This window comes from Camellia sinensis, chromosome 1 (genome assembly GCF_055761805.1).
Source record: "Camellia sinensis isolate YWXY chromosome 1, ASM5576180v1, whole genome shotgun sequence".
In the NCBI taxonomy this organism is placed as follows: domain Eukaryota; kingdom Viridiplantae; phylum Streptophyta; class Magnoliopsida; order Ericales; family Theaceae; genus Camellia; species Camellia sinensis.
Genome location: NC_138961.1, coordinates 3,963,866 through 3,984,890, shown reverse-complemented (window position 1 = coordinate 3,984,890; position 21,025 = coordinate 3,963,866). Strand labels below are relative to the sequence as shown.

Below are 21,025 nucleotides of genomic sequence, written 5' to 3'. Positions count from 1 at the left end.
AAAACGAGACCCATGGTGGCCCCCACGGGTTGAACAACAACGTCTAGTCCAATCTCGGATTGTAGGTAATCTGCTCCTATACTTGTTTCTTGCCCACTGTCTGGCTTCCTGAACAATCAAAGTGAGGAAGCAATTCATTATAGTAGCTGTAAAATGGTAATTTTATTATTTTATATAATATTTTAATACATATTTTTTTTATAAAAAGTCAAAAAATTATCTTAAATAATCATATTTTTTTCTTCTACTTTTTAATCTAAAAAATAAAAATAAAAAATTTATTTAGGACATCCAAACGATCCTAATGTTCCTATAGCCTAGAAGTGTAACAAACCTAAAATAGAAGTGTAGCGGGATATTTTTGGGGAATATAAAATGGGCAGTATATGTATCGCAGCAACACGAGAAAGAAAGAACATCTTCCATTCAACCCTCCGCTCCTCATGTACCTCTCTTCTTCTTCTTCTTTTTCTTCTTCTTCTTCTTCACGTCGCTGCTTATTTTTGGGGGTTTTTTTGTTTTCGGGCTAGGGCTGATAGCTTTTTCTTCGTGTTCAGCATTTTTGTTTTCCCGGTTTTTCCCCTTTAGGTTTGAGATCCAGGCCAATCTTCTCCGCCTCTTCTTAACAATAGAATTACAATTTCTGTATTTTTTTGTTGGTCTTATTTTTCTTGTTAATGATTAATTTTGGCCCTCTACTGAAGAATGAGTTATGGTTGTGATTTACAATGCTTATGAATTAGGTTGTCTATTTCTCTGAGAGTCGTTGTTATGGAATTAGCATTTTAAATCAATTCTATTAACTGAGAAAGAATGTGCTGTGCTGTTGTAGACTGATAGTTTGTTATAATTTCAAATGTTTAATCCTTCAATTATTTGCCTTCATTCAATTATCAATTTCCTTCCTTCCTGTCAGCCTTGTTTGTGTGCTCTTTGCTTTGGCCAATCTCACGCCACCTGGACTGGGTACGGTTGTTCTTCGCATATTCTCCTAATTGTCAAATAAGGGGATTTGCCTAGAAACTGTAAAAAAATTAAAAAAAAAAAAAAAATGGATACGGATTTAGGGACACCACATATTGCTTAATGTTAGTGTTAGTGAACATGGCAAACAAATGAATCTCCTCATACCGACATTTATAATTCACAAATCTTCAAGTTTGTTTAGGTCAATTTGTGAATGTTTATCTGATTAATTTTGTTTTTTCAAAGATAGTTTTAATTAATTTATTTTTTATTATTCAATTGCATTCTCTCTGAATTTTGATAGTATTCATTAATCATATAAAAATTGTTATACATATTTTATTTCTTCTAGGATCTTACGATTCTTGATTTGATGATCCTATCTAGGCTGGTAGAATCCCAAAACAACAATTCAATTTTTTACAACCTTGCTTCCTGTTGATAAGGAGTCATGTTTCGTTTTTTTCGTGGTGGAGGTCAGTATCTGTTTCCTTTTGCCATCTCTCTCTCTTTTTCTATCTCGCTTTAAACATAATTTAATTATATTTTTTTTGCCTATTTCGATCTGTTTGTGCTTTTTGTTATCTGAAACCATTTGCTCAAAATGGTAGAGGTTTTTTTAAATTTCAGTGTCTTTTTGATCTTCTCACAAAAGGTACATGGCATCTGTGTACAACTTGCAGCATGTTGGAAACCAAAAATTAAAAACAAATATTCTTAGTTACTTTTTATGCTTCATTTATCACTAGTTTTACTTTCAGCATTGACATTTCTTTCTCAGTCTGTTTTTGTGGATATATTTTAATAAAGGTTCTTTGTTGAACTTCTAAGTTTTTTACAAGCTCAACCTACGTTGCAAATTGATGTTTTTATGGTTTAGTTTAACTAATTCATGTTATGGGTTAATTGTTTTTGATATTGTCTTTCCATGTTTTTCTTCTCAAATTTTTTGTTCTTGTCTTTTGCAGGAAAATCTTCTTCAGCTTCTTCTGGTTCAAAGAGTTTAGTGTGAACCATTTTTCTCATACTAAACGAAGTTGCTCGATCGCTCCTAGTGACTTCCCTGCTTTTCATTTCTAAGGGCAGTGGCGATCGGCTTTCAGCAACTTCTCTAGCTTTCTTCCGTTTTATTTTACGGTTATGATGTCTTGTTTACGTGTTTACCTTTACCCCTGTGTTCTCTGTCTTTGTAGTTACTAGAAATGTTGCAGTCATATTGAGTTTATCAGCTCTAAGCAAGAACTTGACAAATTTTCCAGGAATGGTGGAGCTAGATCCATGTGACAATGTAGACAAAGAATATGAAGAGGTACAATTTTTCACAGTTCAATGTCATTGGGAATGGTTATTCGTGATATAGTAGTTGTTGGCTCTTTTCTTAGTTGAAGATGTGGTGGCGCAACCCTTGATTGGTTAGATGGCAATTATTGGATTTGGAAGCCAATGTTGAAGTCCACGGGTCCAAAGTCTTTTTGGTCCCATAATTGTAATTGGTAGTTGTGTTATTATTTTTTACTTGGATTTAATTGAATAAAGTTAGCTAGGAATATTAATTGGTTAGGTTTCCTAATTAGAATATAAGACTTTGGTTATATAAATATTAGGGTTTTGACATTGTAATATTCAGTTTTAAGAATATTATTTGAGAGTAAAACGCTGTGGCGGACTTTGAGTTCTTCTCCCTTTCTCTGTCCTGCACCTGGATGAGTCATAGGTTTATGGCTTAAATCCAAAGATTTAATTTTCCTAATGCAAAGATTTTAGTTTTATCTAAAAGAGTGTTTGGAGAGCTTTTATGTTTTCCTTTTCAATTTTCTTTTTAAGTACAGTGGTTGTACTAATATTTTTTCCTTTCTCTATTATGCAGTGCAATAGCACAACTCCAACCAGTTACGATGCCAAACGCTGTGAAAAAATTCGCAAAACGAAGGCATCTTGTGTTGAACGTAAGTGGGGTTTGTATGCATATCTATAAACTTTATTGTTTCCTGTGAGGTGCCACTTTTGCCATTGAATATTAAAAAATAAAATGATGATTTCTTTGTGCTTGTAAGATGGTTCTGCATTTTAATTATGCAAGAAACGCTATACTGTATTTCATACAAACCAAGAGTTCCATACCAATTCTAAAAGGAAAGCTAAGAAGGTTCAATCGTTGTATAGGATTGTATTTTAAGGTGTCTTTATCTATTGTAATATGACTTTTGATCCATTAAAACGCAAAATACCATGTTCTAAGGTTTTGTTTTTTTGGGGATTGTTCTTGGGAGTAGCACGTGTTGACAAAATCATGTCCGTATTCGGCTGATCACTATTTTTTTGGGATGTCATTAGATGGTTGTAGGCCTTCCAATTTACTGTATTTATTGGATTCATTTTATTTTTGATTTTCTTGGGAGGCAATGTAGTTAATAAACTTGTTTGCTTTGAGTTCTTGTACAGTGTAGACTGCTTTTGCTTTGAAATTATAGTTACTATTGCTTATCAAAAAAGCGGCTCGCATAAATTTCAATTATGAACTTTATTAAGGTTTCTCATGGGGGCGGTGATGGATTAGTGGTAAAAGGAATCTCAGGATTAGGACTGGTGAAAGTTGGATCTTAAAGTTTAGAAAACATGTAATGCAAGCTATTTGGGTTGTGATTAAATAAGTTTACTTTCTAAAGAAAGATAAAGAAACAAAGAGGAGACAACATGGTGTATTTTTGATGAATGGATACAACAGTGTAATATTAAGAAGGGAGAAAGTAAAAATGAGAAACCTATGGTGGGCTGAAATGATTAGGTTTGGAAACTAGACATGAATCCCAATTTATAAAGCTATGATTAATGCTAACTTGTTAGGTGGTTTTCTGGTAATTCAATAGAGAATGCATGCTGAAAAATGTGGGCCAATTATTATTGATTTATAGTGTATGGGAATTTTGTATCCGGATTTAGGTTGAAACTCATTTCGTACTTAACCAAATCAACCAAACGAAACCTTTTGTCCCAATCAATTGGGGTCGGCTACGTGGGCCATATGCTTAAGTAAATTCATATCCTTCTTCACCATTGTATCACATGTCAATCTAGGTCTTCCACTCCCCATAGCATTTCCACTAGCAGTAATCCTATTGCACTATCTTAGTGTTGCCTCTACCAACTTCGTTGTACATATCCAAACTATCTTAGTCTATTCATTTCTAACATCATCAACTCCAATCATTGAAGCTAATAATGTTAGGAATTTGTAATTTTGTTATAAACAAAACATTTTGAATGGAAAGAAAACTGCCGGCTTGGGGGTGGGGGGAGAGGTGTGCTACATTAATTAAATAAAAATAACTATATTTGTGGAGACATCATGCAATCATGCAAACTTTGGCCTTTTAAACCATTGACAAGGTGGGGTAACGCTTCTTATGAGTTATAAAGGTTATTGATGGTCCTTTTTTATTCGATCAATATGGTTTGATCAGTCGGAAGTGACACTTCTTGATGGTGTTTCTCCAATAGGAAATCGTCAGTTGCTTAACAGGAAAGATGGCTCAAGCTTGGTGATCTGGTTAGTGAAAAGTTGCAAAGAGATGTTGATGGTTATGCATGAAGGCTTTATGAAGGATGATCTTGATGAAGAGGATTTTTGTGATGATGGCGGGGGTATTCAATCAATTCTTGGGGAAGACGTTGATGAAGGATATTTTGGTGGTTGTCAAACATTGGCAAAATTTGGGGATTATGGTGAATCTGATGACTTCTTAGATGAGTCTTTGGATGGCGATGATCACAATAAAGACTCGATCTCAGCGTTGTAAGAGTCCAACTTTGATACAGTGATTTTATTCAACAATGCTTCTTGATCAAGAACAAGGTGAAAATCATTCATTAGGATTGATACAAAAAGGAAACGAGGGAACAAATGGTAATGGTGTTTTCACCGTTGAAATGGATCTTAATGTATGCGAATCAAATGGGTATGAATGATCATATGAGTACTTGGCTTTGAAGGGGCATTATTGCTTTCCATTTTTGATACTGAATCTCTAACACCTTCCAATCCTCTGAGAGATGCTTGCATTGCGGCTTGAGATGATATTCTTTTTCCTTGTAAGGATCTTATACTAGTTGATGGCTGCAATTCTAATGCTGCCGTTAGTTACTTTGGACTTACGGAAGGGGAATCTAGCAACCATGACGAGGAGGGGGGAAAGATTTAGGAGAGAGTGGGGTTTACCAGTGTTTGCAGCCCGAACAATCCTAGCTTAATAGCTTTCTTCTAGGAGGAGTTAGTTGCTCTTTGTGTGTTGTGTTCTCCCAGTTGGTGGGTCGGTGGTGACTTTAAGTTTAATATTACGGTAGTTTCAAAGAAGATTAGTGGGGATAAGTTACTTGAAGGATGAAGGATTTTGATATGTTCATTAGGAATTGTGATCTCAGTCTATTGCCAAACTTGTCTTTAAGGCGGCTGCAGGGGTGCACTCGTCATCACAGGTCCATAACCATTCTCCTACCAACTTCCTTGAGGTTACTTGTACATTTAAAGTAAGTTAGTTAATATATATATATTTTTTTTTGTGTGTGTGTGTTTTGAATTAGTGGTACGAGGGAGTGGTGGTTGAGATTATGATAGGAAGAAGTCAACTTAGTCTGTTGGATAGGATCTTCATGATCACCTTGTAACTAAAGTTACAAAGATTGATTGGCCTCAAATCTGAAAGTCTTTTAAGTTTTTAGGAAAGCAAAGATGAGTCACTGTAGCAGATTCTATTAATGACTTATCCAAAAGTGAGTTTAAGTTCCATCTCCAATAAGCCAACGAGAAATCTCAGTTAGAAGCTTGTCATTGGAAATTCTTACAGATAGAAGCTTGCAATAATTTTGACAAGGAGTGGCCAGCTAGAGGCTTTTGTTTAATATATATATTGGTTTGGGTTGATTGGGTTTTTTTTTTTTTTTTTGGGTGGTTTGGAAAAGCTTGTTTGTATTAATGTTAACACCGTATGCTGTAATTGGATTTCTCATGCTCGAAGTCATCAACATTTGTTTGATGGCACAAGCAGCCTAATTTTACCTTGTTGATCTTTATAGATGTCATATTTCAGTTATTTACGGTTTTTTTCCCCCCCTCATGCATCATGTATGCAATCTTAGGTGCTCAAAGATGGGAACAACGTCGAAAGGGTAAGTTTGACATTTTGATTTCTTGCTACTGTGTATTTCATTTTCCAATTAAAGCTTTCAAACTTCTATAGTGGTGTTGATTTATGTTTATTCATTTTATTTTTATTTGGAAAATGTTTTGAAAGTTATAAATACACCCCTGGAGGTTCTAGAAAATAAATACTGCCCCTCGATGTTTCAAATCACGTGACAATTCTTTGTTAGTCAACCTTTAGGTCAACTAGCAAAAGTAGATGATGTTAGCAATTTTATTTTTCAACATACCTAAACACTTTGCTCCTTTCTCTCTTTGTCTTTCCTATTCTCCCTCTCTTCCTCCCTCAACCACACCCTTTAAGGAAAACAAATGACTTTTTCATTTTATTTTCATTATTATATACTCTCATATAAATTCATATACAACTCTGTTAATGATTGCAAATTGCGAACACCAGTAAGGCTACATCCTTGTGAGACAATGTATCGAACTTTTGGCAAGTATCTTCCAAGCCCCTTCAAACATTTTAAAATTCTTGTAAAATATGCCATATTTGCTCTTGGTTTTATAACTTGTAAAGAGTTGGCCCCTCAAAAATCTCAATTTGCTTTAGTTAGGGTTATGATGCAATACACGTGGTGTATACCATATGCTAATTATGGTCTAAATTGGTGTTGGTTACGAGTCGTCATGGTTTTTAGTTATAGGCCATTGTCTTAGTGACGCTAACAAATTATTAAATAAAAATTGGTTAAGTCTCATTATTATGTTTGATTATGTGTAAAAGTGGTTTTAGTTATGACTTATTGTAGTGACTTCGGTTATGACCAAATTGGTATTCGATGACTCAAGTTGGTGTTAGCTACGACCAATATGGCTATGATCGGTGTGATAAAGTATTTAGCCTAAGTTTGGCATCTTAAAAAAAAGCCAAAAAGTCAAAAAGTCACTATCCTATTTAAGTCACATCATTTTATTTAAGCACCCCAGCCCCTCCTGTAAGCATATGATAGAAGGAAGACACCGAAAAAACCCCTTTGGTCTTCGGGCCATCCCAACTCAAACAATCCTCTCCAACCCCCCCAAACCGAAGGCCATACAAAAAGCCCAACAAATCCGGTAGCTGGTCTAGCTCCACATAAGATATAAAGTATCACATTCTTATGCACAAAAAACCTAAAGTTTTAAGATCATCCACATAAAGTTCAAAACAACTAAGCTTCTAGTTTGTAGTTCAAACAAGAAATTAAAAGCACTTAATCAACAGTTGGAATAAAAAAATAAGTAAAGCCCATAAAGGCCACGCCTCACGCCTCGGAAAAAAACCCGTGCCTGCGCCTTGCCTTGACCAGTTTGAAGCGCAAGGGTGCGCCTCGTTGTGCCTCGCGCTTACGCGCGCCTTTTAAAACACTGTATATGACACATAATAAATTTGTGAAAAATATAAAATTTAAACGTTTTTCAAAAATGTCGTGTTCTACATTTTTGGAAAATTGGAATGTTGGCACATCTGTGTTTGTGCTACTTAGGTTCCAACATCATCTCATGAGAAAATAATATGTGTTAAGCCAATAGTGGATGGTGGTATGATAAAGTGGGAGAAAATGAAAAGGAACAAAGGGGGATTGAGGACAAGTTGAGAGAGAAGCTAATATAGAGGGCAATTGTTCTAGCTTTTCTTGTCCATGGCTGCAAAAGGGTGTTGGTTGAGCATGCGAAGGGGTGGGGGTGGCAAAGGAGAGTGGATGAGGGTGGACACGGGTTTGCATAATGGAGGAAGGAGGTGTAGTTATTAGGGTAAATTTATTTAGATATTGGAGGGTAATTAGGTAATTTACATTATCTATTAATTCTATTAATTTAAGAGACAATCGTTGACGGGGGATATTTGAAATTTGTCAAATTATGAGAAAATTTGTACTTTTGATAAACCTCAGTGGTATATTTGTAATTTAACCCAAAACAATTTGTTATATACATGGTTGAATTGTGTTGGATCTTGCTTTTTAATGCAGAATATGAGGAATCTCTCCAGAAAAAGGCAACTGCTGCAGGTTTTGACCGTCCTATAGATTACGTGTGGCATGAAAGGGAAAAGAACCCTCGATACTGCAGAATATCTTATGAGAAGTACAAGAAGGTAAATTGTGTTTATTTTAGGAGCTTGTAGATATTTGTACATGTGATATAAATAACCGTTTCTTGCTTTTTCTACTTGAGAATGAATAACATGGACTAATTATTTAAATTATCGATTGTGTTTTTACTAAACAAGTTGTTAGTGTTACATAATCGTGAGGTTGTCCAGAGTTATAACATTTGTTTTTCCTTTTCTTCAATCATGCAGTGCCTTAGGGAGAAAGATACGATTTGTGAATTCATGCGCAACAATTGTCCCCAATTTAAATAGGCTACTAAATGTTGTGATGTTGTTCACAACTACTTCATGAATGTCTGAACCACACTGAAATCTATAAATTATGCATCTGATCGGAGACTATTGTATCTATGGATGGAGTAATTATCCAGTTCAACCAATGCTTCATTTTATGTAGTTTTGCTAGTTAAGAGTTTGGTGTGATATATTAATATTTATATAATTTGTGTGATTTATATCTAAAGGAACTGGAATGAGCCAAAATTTTCTTGCTCTGGCTAAATTAGGGTGTGCAAGTGAGAGATGTCTGCAATTATATTTCATGTCTTGTGAAATGCTTTGTAATTTAAAATATTGTGTTATGGTTCAGCAAACAGATAAATGTTGCTTGCAATAAGCTTCCGGTTAGATGAGGTTGGACAAGTTGTTTTTGTGTATGTAAAAATATGTTGCATGCCTGGCAGCCTAACCCTTTAATAATCTTCAGAATTCATCCTGGATATGTTACACACTTGTTGGCAGAGCTCAATTAAGTTTTACAATGTTGAATAGTCAACTATGCACAACCATAGATGCATTTTTATTTTTATATTTTTATATTATTTGTTTTTTGGGGAGGGTTTAGGAAATTTTGTTAGAGAAAGAAAAGTGGTGATGGTTGGAGAGATGGTGACTCACAAGGGAGGCTGTGATGGAGGGGATGCACTGGAATAGTAGAGAAAGAAATGGAGGCGGTAGGAAAGGGGTGGAGGAAGTGGGTGAGGGCGGTGAAAGTGTGGTGATGTGGGGGTGGCAATGCAAATTCTAAATACACACAAAATCTTTATATGCTCATAATATGGATCGTAAATTTATAATTTTTATGTTTGTTGCAGCGGGACAAAGGTGAAAGTGAAGTTGGTGGTATGGTGATGGCGACGGAGATGGTGATTGTGGCTGTGGTGGTGGTGGTGTGATTGTGGAGGTGTTAGTGGTGGAAAAATGTGATTATAATAGTAAAATTTTAATTCGAAAAATATTTTTATTCTATTGATCATAAAAAATATTTTTCATCGATTTTTATTTTACATTGTACTAAATATTAAAAAATGTAAAATATGTTTTTTGTCCATAGAAATGATTTTTAACCCTTAATCAGTCCAATCCATTCTCTTCAACTACAACCTCTTATGATTGAAATGATTATAATGCATTTTAACATGTCTAAGGAGTCAAAAGCACCAATCTAATGATTGAAAATAAATGTAGTGTTTAAAACAATTTCACCAATATCATATAAAAAAATGTGTTGAATTAATATAACGAAGAGGGTTAGCAATATAATATGAATAATGTTATATGTACTAAATAGTGTATTAATTAATGTACCAAGTCCTTATTGGAACTTTCTCTCTTTTTAGTTAGAATTTTTTTTTTTTAAACTTTTGTATAAGTTTTATTTGTTGATACTTTTTGAGAACAAAATTTTAATTTTAATTTATATGTACTTTTATATTTTTATGTGCAACTATTATATGAAGTTTCATAATTTCTTATTTATTAATATTGTAACCAATTATTCATACATATTTACACAAACTAATTTTAAAACACAATCTGATATACTTAACAGTCTTGCTAATGATGGTTCATTAGACGTTCGTTAAAATCAAATAACATATAAAAAAAATTAGAAATTCATACATTGAATGTATTTTTATACATTTGTTCTATATACAACTATTAACATTTTTTAAAAATTAAAATTTAAAATAAAACCCTTGCATACATGAGTCAAAAACTAGTAGGTGTTTGGGAAGTTGCTATTTTAGTAGACTATTTTAGTTTTTGATTATTTTAGGAGGCTAAAATTTGTATTTGAGAAAATAGTTTGATTTTTTTATAGTTGGATGTGATGTTTGTGAGAGAAAAAATAAAATGATTATAGGTTTGATGTGATATTTTGTCTTATTAATTATTTTAACCAATTTTATTTTTATTTTTTTTTTAAGCCCAAAAAGTGCAAATAAAAAACTTTGCCGATGAAACTAGCCTTTTTGCTAGAAACTTTCAAATGTTGCTACGTGTCCATGTAACAATCTGTCATGTGTCTTCTCCAAGTTATGTGTCCTTTTATTTTATTTATTTATTTTTTTGGCAGTATCTCATTCTCTTGCCGTGGTTGATTTGCAGCTTTTCATCTTCACATGAATTAAGCTATTGCACTCTTCATTTTCATATTAATTAAACTATTACATCTTTATTAACTATGCATCTATTCATCTGGCTCTTTGTCGAGAATTCTTATCTGTAATTTTCTTATTTGATTGTTTACAAGTCTTGATTTCCAAATTGTCATATTAATAGTTGCTTTTTAAATTGTATAAATTTTTAAAAAGAAGTCTGCTGTCTTATTACAAAGTGTCACAGGATTTTTTTTTGACACACAATTTACTGCCTGACACTAACTTTTCCCTTTTCCTTTCCAAATCTCTTCTCAAATCCTCCAACCAAATACAGCGTAAGTTGTAGTATTAAAGTCTCATATAACAATACTACCAGTATGATTGTCAAGGGTCCAAGTTGGATAGGTAATGTCATGAATTTGTTTTGATTAAATTTTATGTGACATGGTTCCAAATATTATTTTAGGCCAAATTTCACCCATGGTACCATCCGTCCTCCCCCGCCACCCCAATCACCAAACCCATCCCACAACCATTTATTTCTCTCCAAAATCTTTGCCTCTCACTCTAAAAATATATCTTCAGTTCACCCACAAAGAGAATTCATTGACTGATTACATGTCGAAGGCCCAAAATTATCAACATGAATATACTGTTATGTGCGGCTGTAGCAGAGCTGGTGTTCTTGTTCTTCTGTTTACCTATTTTTGCTAGGAAGGAAAGACAAAGAAAAACAGAGTTGCTGGAAGAGAGTTAGGAACAGGGAAATCAAAAAGAAAATGGGTATCACACAAGTGTGGAATAAAATTCTGGATGATTATTTCCAACTGGGATCAGTACAATAAATAGGAATAAAGTGAACTAATCTGCTAAAGGTCAACATCCAATATCACACTAAAATAGGAACAAACCCACTATCTCACTAAACTTGGAACAACCCAACAAAATAGGAATAACCTAACAGAAAATCTGATAAACATGAATATGAAATTTAAATTCTCCTAATGTCAAGTAAAGACTTATTCAACTAATTTATTGCAACTAAAGTCTTGCTCGCAAACAGAACTCAGCTAAATTTTCCCATGTGGCGTCGGAAGGTGACAATCCTTGCCAATGAACCAAAACTTCTTCTCTGTTTTTCTTCTTTCGCTGATTGAGGATGGCTTTCTGCAAAGGGACAATTGTATTACTCTCTTCAGGAATGATGGGAAGAGAATCCAAAGTTTCTACATTCATCCTCACCTTCTTTTTCAGCAAAGAGACATGGGACACCAGATGAAGCCTTGAGTTTTCTGGTAGTTTGAGCTTGTATGCCACTGGTTTAATTTTATCAAGAATTTCAAAGGGTCCATAATATTTGGGCGATAGCTTGAGATTTCTTCGAAGGGCTAAGGACACTTGCCTATATGGTTGCAACTCGAGATATACAAAATCTCCAACATTGAAACTTCTGTCAGTTCTGTGAGCATCATAGAACTCCTTCATTCGCTGTTGAGCCTCATTCAATCGGTCTAGTAACTCCTTGATAACTGGCTCTTTATCTCGCAACTCTTGATTCACAGCCTCTACTTGTGAAGTGCCTGGAACATATGATAGAAGTGTGGGTGGAGGTTTGCCAAACACGATCTTATAAGGGGTTCGCTTGGTAGGAGAATGTGTGCTGGTGTTGTAACAGTACTCAGCCCAAGGAATCCAGCGAACCCACTCTTTCGGCCTATGACTTGTGAAACAACGAAGATACATCTCGATTGTTCGATTGACCACTTCGGTTTGCCTGTCAGTTTGCGGAACTAAAGTTGAAGTTGGTTCCCTGCAAGTTAAAAAGCTCTCTCCAAAAATGCTAGTGAAAGTGGCATCTCTATCACATACGATGCTTTTAGGCATGCCATACAATTTAAAGATTTGTTGAAAAAAAACCTGAGCTATTGAGGCAGTAGAGTATGGATGAGAGAGAGGAATAAGTGTGCAAATTTGGAGAGCCGATCAACTACTACAAAAATAACACACTTCCCCTTTGAGTTAGGCAGACCTTCCACAAAGTCCATTGATATATTTGTCCACACTTGCGTAGGAATTGGAAGTGGTTGTAAGAATCCAGCAGGCTTGAGATTCTCTCCTTTGTGCCTATGGCAAGTTTCACAACTTGTGATATACTCTCATAGAAAATTTCTCATGCCTTGCCAATAAAAAACTGACCTTATTCTTTGCAAAGTATTGTGATACCCTTCATGAGTACTAGAATGCATCTCCTTAACAATAAGAGGAATCAAAGTAGAATCAACTGCTAAATAAATCTTATTCTTGAAGTAAAGGATACCTTCTTTGTAGTCCCATGGCCCAATAGCTTCTCCTTGTTGGCATGGCTTAACTAATCGTTGCACGCTAGGGTGGTTACCGACCTCTTTTTTTATTGACTCCATCCATGTAGGGATCAGCGCCGACAAAGCAAGTAATTGGCCTACCTCGTCTCTACGTAAAAGTGCATCAGCCACACAATTCTCATTCCCCTTTTTATATTCGATGGTGAAGTCAAACCCCATCAATTTCACCAACCACTTCTCTTGTACTACAGTGGTGATCCTTTGTTCCCATAAATGCTTGAGACTACGCTGATCTGTTCAAACAATGAACTTCATTTCCTATAAATATGGCCTCCACTTTTGCACTGCAAGAATTAGTGCCAACATCTCTTTTTCATAGGTAAATGAAAGTAATTTTTTACCTTGCAAAGCACAGTTGAAAAATGCAATGGGTCTCTTGTTTTGCATGAGAACCCCTCTAATACCAGATCTCGATGCATCACATTCGACTGTAAATGGATGGTTGAAATCTAGAAGGGCCAACGCAAGCACTCGGGTCATTGCTTGTTTTAGTTCTTCGAAGGATTTTTTTGTCAAGGAATTCCATTCAAAACACCCTTTTTTTAACATCTAAGTTAGGGGTCTAGCAATCCTGCCAGTTTTCAATAAACTTCCTGTAATACCCGGTCAATCCAAGGAAACCCCTTAATGCCTTAACCGTTTTTGGCTTAGGCCATTATAGCAACAATTTTTTCAGAGTTCGCCGCAACACCTTTAGTGGTTATTACATGGCCCAAGTATTTGACTTCCTGTTGAGCAAATGTGCATTTCTCTTTTTTCACAAATAACTGGTTAGTTTTCGAAATATTTAAAGTAATATCAAGATGCTTCATGTGCTCATCCCATGATTTACTGTAAATTAGAATATTATCAAAAAATACAAGGATGAACTTATGGAGGTAGATCTTGAATATCTCATTCATCAAGGATTGATAGGTAGAGGGGCCGTTGGTTAGGCCAAAGGGCATTACGAGGAACTCATAATGTCCTTGATGTGTTCGAAATGCTGTCTTAGTGATGTCTTTAGGATACACCCTTATTTGGTGTTAATCAGATCTTAGATCCAATTTGATAAAAAATTTTGCCCCATGGAGTTCATCTAACAATTCATCGATAATTGGTACAGGGAATTTATCTTTAATGGTAATCTGGTTCAAGCCTCTATAATCAACATAGAGCCTCCAACAATACTGGGAAAGAGTAAAGACTTTGACTTAGTCAGATCACCCCAGAGTTTAGCATATTAGCCACCAATTTTTCATTCTCATTTTTTTGATAATGAGGGTATCTATATGGTCTCATGCTAACTGCTTCACTTCCTTGCTTCAAAGGAATTTTGTGGTCATGGGTCCTAGGAGGAGGCAATCAATGGGGCTCCTTGAACACATCTTGATAAAAGCTCAAAATTTGCTGCAACTTTAGTGTATTTAATTCCAAATCCAATTGTGTTGAGAGGTTACCTTGTGTGGTCTGCGTTGAGAGAAAACAAATCTGCAACAGAGCTCCTGTCTTCTTTTTTCTAAATTCTTTGGTGATTTCCTTCTCACTCACGACCTTGTTTTTTGGAGCAGCTAAGCCAGTAAAAACCACCTCTTTTCCCTCATGACAAAACTTCATTTGCAGCTTAGAGAAATCCTAGATAATAAGTCCCAACGTACTCAACCATTGGGCACCAAGAACAACATCACACCCTTTTAATGGAAGCAATAAGTAATCTGGTGTACTACGATCACCTTGAATAATTGTGAAAATTTCCTTACAACGGCCAGCGCTGCTATTCTTTTCTCCGTTAGCAATGACAACTTCAAATCTTCCCGCGGAGTTAGGTGAAACACCAAGCTTACGGGCAACCTTACTATTCAAAAAATTATGAGTACTTCCTGAATCAATCAAAAGTGTTATTTGATGTTGGCCGATCCGACCTCGCACCTTCATGGTTTGTGGAGCTCGTGCACCATAGATTGCATGAAGTGAAATTCGTAGAGTTTCTTTATTTTCCTTAAGTTCTATCACCTTCATGTCTACATCATCATCCTCCTCATCTGACCAACTCCTTTCAATGAGAAATAATTTTTTACACTGATGTCCCGGGCTGAACTTTTCTTTACAATTGAAACATAAACCTTTGCTTCTTCTATCCTGGAGTTTAGCGGGACTAAGTATTTTAATAGGCAAGGGACTTGAGTTAGGAATTAAAGAACGATTACGAATTGTTTTATGCGCCTCCGGTTGAACAATCCGACGATTGGAGTACCAACGCACCTCATATAGCCTTGCTAATTGTAATAACCCCACTCCGTGATTAGTTACTAATTTGTGATTAAGAATGCTAATTAAGTGGTTAAGTGAAATTGTGTGATAATTGTGCATTTTGTGTGTGTCATGTACTTCTATCTGTCTGATGTAAGAATATTTGTCTGAGATTAAGTGGTTAAGTGTAAGAATATTAATGTTAACACCGTATGCTGTATTTCTCATGCTCTAAGTCATCAACATTTGTTTGATGGCACAAGTAGCTTAATTTTACCTTGTTGATCTTTATAGATGTCATATTTCAGTTATTTACGGGTTCTCCCCCCCCCTCCAATCTTAGGTGCTTAAAGATGGGAACAACATCTAAAGGGTAAGTTTAACATTTTGATTTCTTGTTACTGTTTATTTCATTTTCCAATTAAAGCTTTCAAACTTCTATAGTGGTGTTGATTTATGTTTATTCATTTTATTTTTATTTAGAAAATGTTTTGAAAGTTATAAATATACCCCTTGAGGTTCTAGAAAATAAATACTGCCTCTCGATGTTTCAAATCACATGACAATTCTTTGTTAGGCAACCTTTAGGTCAACTTGCAAAAGTAGATGATGTTAGCAATTTTAGTGTTTGACATACCTAAACACTTTGCCCCTTTCTCTCTCTGTCTTTCCTATTCTCTTCCTTTCTTCATCTCTGCCTCCCTCAACCACACCCTATTAGGAAAAGAAATGACTTTTTCATTTTATTTTCATTATTATATACTTCCATATAAATTCATATACAACTCTGTTAATGATTGCAAATTGCAAACACCAGTGAGGCTACATCCTTGTGAGACAATGTATCGAACTTTTGGCAAGTATCTTCCAAGCCTCTTCAAACATTTTAAAATTATTGTAAAATATGTCATATTTGCTCTTGGTTTTATAACTGGTAAACAGTTGGCCCCTCAAAAATCTCAATTTGCTTTAGTTAGGGTTATGATGCAATACACGTGGTGTATACCATATGCTAATTATGGTCTAAATTGGTGTTGGTTACGAGTCATCATGGTTTTTAGTTATAGGCCATTGTCTTAGTGAGGCTAACAAAGTATTAAATAAAAATTGGTTAAGTCTCATTATTATGTTTGATTATGTGTAAAAGTGATTTTAGTTACGACTTATTGTAGTGACTTTAGTTATGACCAAATTGGTATTTGATGACTCAAGTTGGTGTTAGCTACTACGACCAATATGGCTATGATCATTGTGATAAAGTATTTAATATATGTTATTATTTTTATTTTTTTATTTTGTACATACTTTTTGTTTCATAAATGTCAAGTATTTATTGTTTGAATTTTTTTTTTTTTTTTGCGAATATAATAATAATGTTCAATTCTTATTCTTAGAAGTATTTTTTTTGATAAATAAGCAAACTTTATTGAAAAAACATGAAGATGATGCAAATAATACAAAACCAACTAAAAGACTAGCCAACCAAACACATATACATGAGCAACACAAAACAGCTCCACAAGAGCATCAAAACAACTACTGAATCAAATCCTCTACGAAGTCAACAAAGATAGCACATTCGGATCAATTGATAATGATATCCAGCTATGCAACACAGTGAACAAACGTTGTTCCAACCATGCCACCGAACGTATCTCTCCCATAAAAACCCATCTATTTCACTCCAACTAAATCAACCACATCAAACAATGTCCAGCCAACTTCTATGCTTTCCGATGCCGCCTCCCAACCCTACCCCCAGCCCAACTTTGTAAAACCGCCAACACCGACACTGGTTGACCCAAACCAAACAAAAAATAATGACAATAAACATCCAAAGACGTGAAGCAACTAGGCAATATACAAGCAAATGATCCACTGTTTCCTCAGCCCCTCAACACATGCAACACTAGTTCACTTATCAAACAATGATGTCTACACAAAGAAAGCAACCTTGGACAGACAACCTGCCACCCAAACACTCTTCCATGGGAATGGCACCCTAGCCCCTCCCGTAAGCATATGATAGAAAGAATACACCGAAAAAACCCCTTTGGTCTTCGGGCCATCCTAACTCAAACAATCCTCTCCAACCCTCCCAAACCGAAGGCCATACAAAAAGCCCAACAAATCCAGCAGCTGGTCCAGCTCCCAATCCTACACATCACGTCGCAATCTGACATTCCACACCACCTCCAACCCTTGCACTTGTACACAGGAGGCCACCGTTGCCTCCCAGTCAACCGCAATGCGAAAAATGAGAACCTTACCTCCAAGGCCAACTCTCCACACCATTGATCCCTCCAAAACCGAAGTCGATCCCCCATCCCTTCTTTAAAACAAACCCTCTTCCAAAATTCCTCCTGACCTAACCAAATCCCTTTTATTAACTCTGCCCGTGTGATTGCTTCACCTCCCCTGTACTCCAATCCCCCCCATCCTAACCCATATTTAGCCTCCACCACTTTTCTCCACAACTGCTCCCTTTCTATCCCAAACCGCCACAACCACTTTCCTAGAAGAGCCAAATGAAACAATACTAAACTTTGGTAAGAATTTAATAGAATAAATTTCGTAGTCAATTTTTTACTGTATATATAATTTGGCCCCCCTAAACGAGATTTTTGCGTCTACCATTGACTGAAGCGTGTTCTTGGTGTGCATCTTTAACCTCATTGCCAAAATGCACTCACTTCTTGCTCAAACCCACACCAAACTAGTCACCAACAAGCGTGTTTTGTCTAACACCGAGACGCTTTGGATACTCCTAAAAGTGTGTCTGACACTTCATCTTGTTTTAATTAAAAATTACATTTATAATATCAGACATTTAACCAACACAATGCAAACACTTTTGGTGACGTTTATTGCATTGCTTCTTCAAGTCCTACGTGATGAACCCCTTTATATAACAGTGTTCTGCATTCGTTATTATATAATTCTCATGTGAATGATATCTTGATATTCAAACTATGAAATGTATTGTTTTTTTTTTTTAATTATAATTAGAGTTATGTTATATTTTTTTAATTCTTTGAATAAATTATTTGTATATATGACCGGTGTTTTAAAAGGCTCTATGCGCACCGAGGTGATAAGGTCTTCTATAGCCTAAGTGTGAGGTGCGAGGCGAGGTGTGTGCCTCACCAAGGTGAGGCGCAATAGCAGAACAAAAGCAAAATTATTAAATTGGCAAATTTTTCAACATAACAAATATATATAGAATTCCAAAAATAACAAAGCAAGCTTCACCATTACAAATGATTGATAAACATAACATTCAATCTTCTAAAAATTAGAAATATAATATCCAACAAAAGATATAAAGTATTACATTCTTATGCACCAAAAACCTAAAGTTTCAAGATCATCCACATAAAGTTCAAAACAACTAAGCTTCTAGTTTGCAGTTCAAACAAGAAATGAAAAGCACTTAATCAACAGTTGGAATAAAAAAATAAGTAAAGCCCATGAAGGCCACGCATCACGCCTCGAAAAAAAAATCCGTGCCTGCGCCTCGCCTTGACCAGTTTGAAGCGCAAGGGTGCGCCTCATTTTGCCTCGCATTTACGCGCGCCTTTTAAAACACTGTATATGACACATAATAAATTTGTAAAAAATGTAAAATTTTAACGTTTTTAAAAAATGTCGCGTTCTACATTTTTGGAAAATTGGAATGTTGGTGCATCTGTGTCTGTGCCATTTAGGTTCCAACAACTTCATCTCATGAGAAAATAGTATGTGTTAAGCCAATTGTGGATGGTGGTGTGATAAAGTGGGAGAAAATGAAAAGTAACAAAGGGGGATTGAGGACAAGTTGAGAGAGAAGCTAATATAGAGGGCAATTGTTCCAGCTCTTCTTGTCCATGGCTGCAAAAGGGTGTCGGTGAAGCATGCGAAGGGGTGGGGGTGGCAAAGGAGAGTGGATGAGGATGGACATGGGTTTGCATAATGGAGGAAGGATGTGTAGGTATTAGGGTAAATTTATTTAGGTATTGGAGGGTAATTAGGTAATTTACATTATCTATTAATTCTATTAATTTAAGAGACAATCGTTGACAGGGGATATTTGAAATTTGTCAAATTATGAGAAAATTTGTACTTTTGATAGACCTCAGTGGTATATTTGTAATTTAACCCAAGAAAATTTGTTATATACATGGTTGAATTGTGTTGGATCTTGCTTTTTAATGCAGAATATAAGGAATCTCTCCAGAAAAAGGCAACTGCTGCAGGTTTTGACCGTCCTATAGATTACTTGTGGCATGAAAGGGAAAAGGACCCTCGATACTGCAGAATATCTTATGAGATGTACAAGAAGGTAAATTGTGTTTATTTTAGGAGCTTGTAGATATTTGTACACGTGATATAAATAACCGTTTCTTGCTTTTTCTACTTGAGAATGAATAACATGGACTAATTATTTAAATTATCGATTGTGTTTTTACTAAACAAGTTGTTAGTGTTACATAATCATGAGGTTGTCCAGAGTTATAACATTTGTTTTTCCTTTTCTTCAATCACGCAGTGCCTTAGCGAGAAAGAAATGATGTGTGAATTCATGCGCAACAATTGTCCCCAATTTAAATAGGCTACTAAATGTTGTGATGTTGTTCGCAACTACTTCATGAATGTTTGAACCACACTGAAATCTATAAATTATGCATCTGATCGGAGACTATTGTATCTATGGATGGAGTAATTATCCAGTTCAACCAATGCTTCATTTTAAGTAGGTTTGCTAGTTAGAGTTTGGTGTGATATATTAATATTTATATAATTTGTGTGATTTATATCTAAAGGAACTGGAATGAGCCAAAATTTTCTTGCTCTGGCTAAATTAGGGTGTGCATGTGAGAGATGTTTGCCATTATATTTCATGTCTTGTGAAATGCTTTGTAATTTAAAATATCGTGTTATGGTTAAGCAGATAGATAAATGTTGCTTGCAATAAGCTTCCGGTTAGCTGAGATTGGACAGGTTGTTTTTGTGTATGTAAAAATATGTTGCATGCCCAACAGCCTAACCCTGTAATAATCTTCAGAATTCATCCTGGATATGTTACACACTTGTTGGCAGAGCTCAATTAATTTTTACAATGTTGAATAGTCAACTATGCACAACCATAGATGCATTTTTATTTTTTTATTTTTATATTATTTGTTTTTTGGGGAGGGTTTAGGAAATTTTGTTAGAGAAAGAAAAGTGGTGATGGTTGGAGAGATGGTGACTCACAAGGGAGGCTGTGATGGAGGGGACGCACTGGAATAGGAGAGAAAGAAATGGAGGCGGTGGGAAAGGGGTGGAGGAAGTGGGTGAGGGTGGTGAAAGTGTGGTGATGTGGGGGTGGCAATGCAAATTCTAAAACCCTCAAAATCTTTATATGCTCATAATATGGCCGTAAATTTATAATTTTTATGTTTGTTGCGGTGGGACAAAGGTGAAAGTGAAGTTGGTGGTGTGGCGATGGCGACGGAGTTGGTGATTGTTGCTGTGGTGGTGGTGGTGTGATTGTGGAGGTGTTAGTGGTGGGAAAATGTGATTATAATAGTAAAATTTTAATTCGAAAAATATTTTTATTCTATTGATCATAAAAAAATATTTTTCTTTGATTTTTATTTTACATTGTACTAAATATTAAAAAATGTAAAATATATTTTTTGTCCATAGAAAGGATAAAGGATTTTTAACCCTTAATCAGTCCAATCCACTCTCTTCAACTACAACCTCTTATGATTGAAATGATTATAATGCATTTTAACATGTC

The 21,025-nt window shown here is 35.3% G+C and overlaps 1 protein-coding gene across 28 annotated transcripts; it reads left to right on the top strand.

The window, feature by feature from the left end:
* The first annotated feature begins 314 nt into the window (after positions 1–314).
* Positions 315–19,993, top strand: LOC145791022 (uncharacterized). Of its 28 annotated transcripts, none has more exons than XM_082870741.1 (8): positions 315–445; positions 1,354–1,442; positions 1,935–1,967; positions 2,226–2,275; positions 2,834–2,912; positions 6,100–6,129; positions 8,122–8,246; positions 19,787–19,993. In XM_082870741.1, the coding sequence occupies exons 2-8, from the start codon at positions 1,418–1,420 to the stop codon at positions 19,847–19,849; spliced, it is 405 nt and encodes a 134-aa protein (XP_082726867.1). In that variant the 5' UTR covers positions 315–445; positions 1,354–1,417; the 3' UTR covers positions 19,850–19,993. The 28 variants fall into 28 exon arrangements, with proteins under 28 accessions (XP_082726867.1, XP_082726798.1, XP_082726762.1 ...); XM_082870672.1 differs by having other exon boundaries at positions 2,160–2,275; XM_082870636.1 differs by having other exon boundaries at positions 2,160–2,275; positions 6,037–6,129.
* The last annotated feature ends 1,032 nt before the right edge of the window (positions 19,994–21,025 follow it).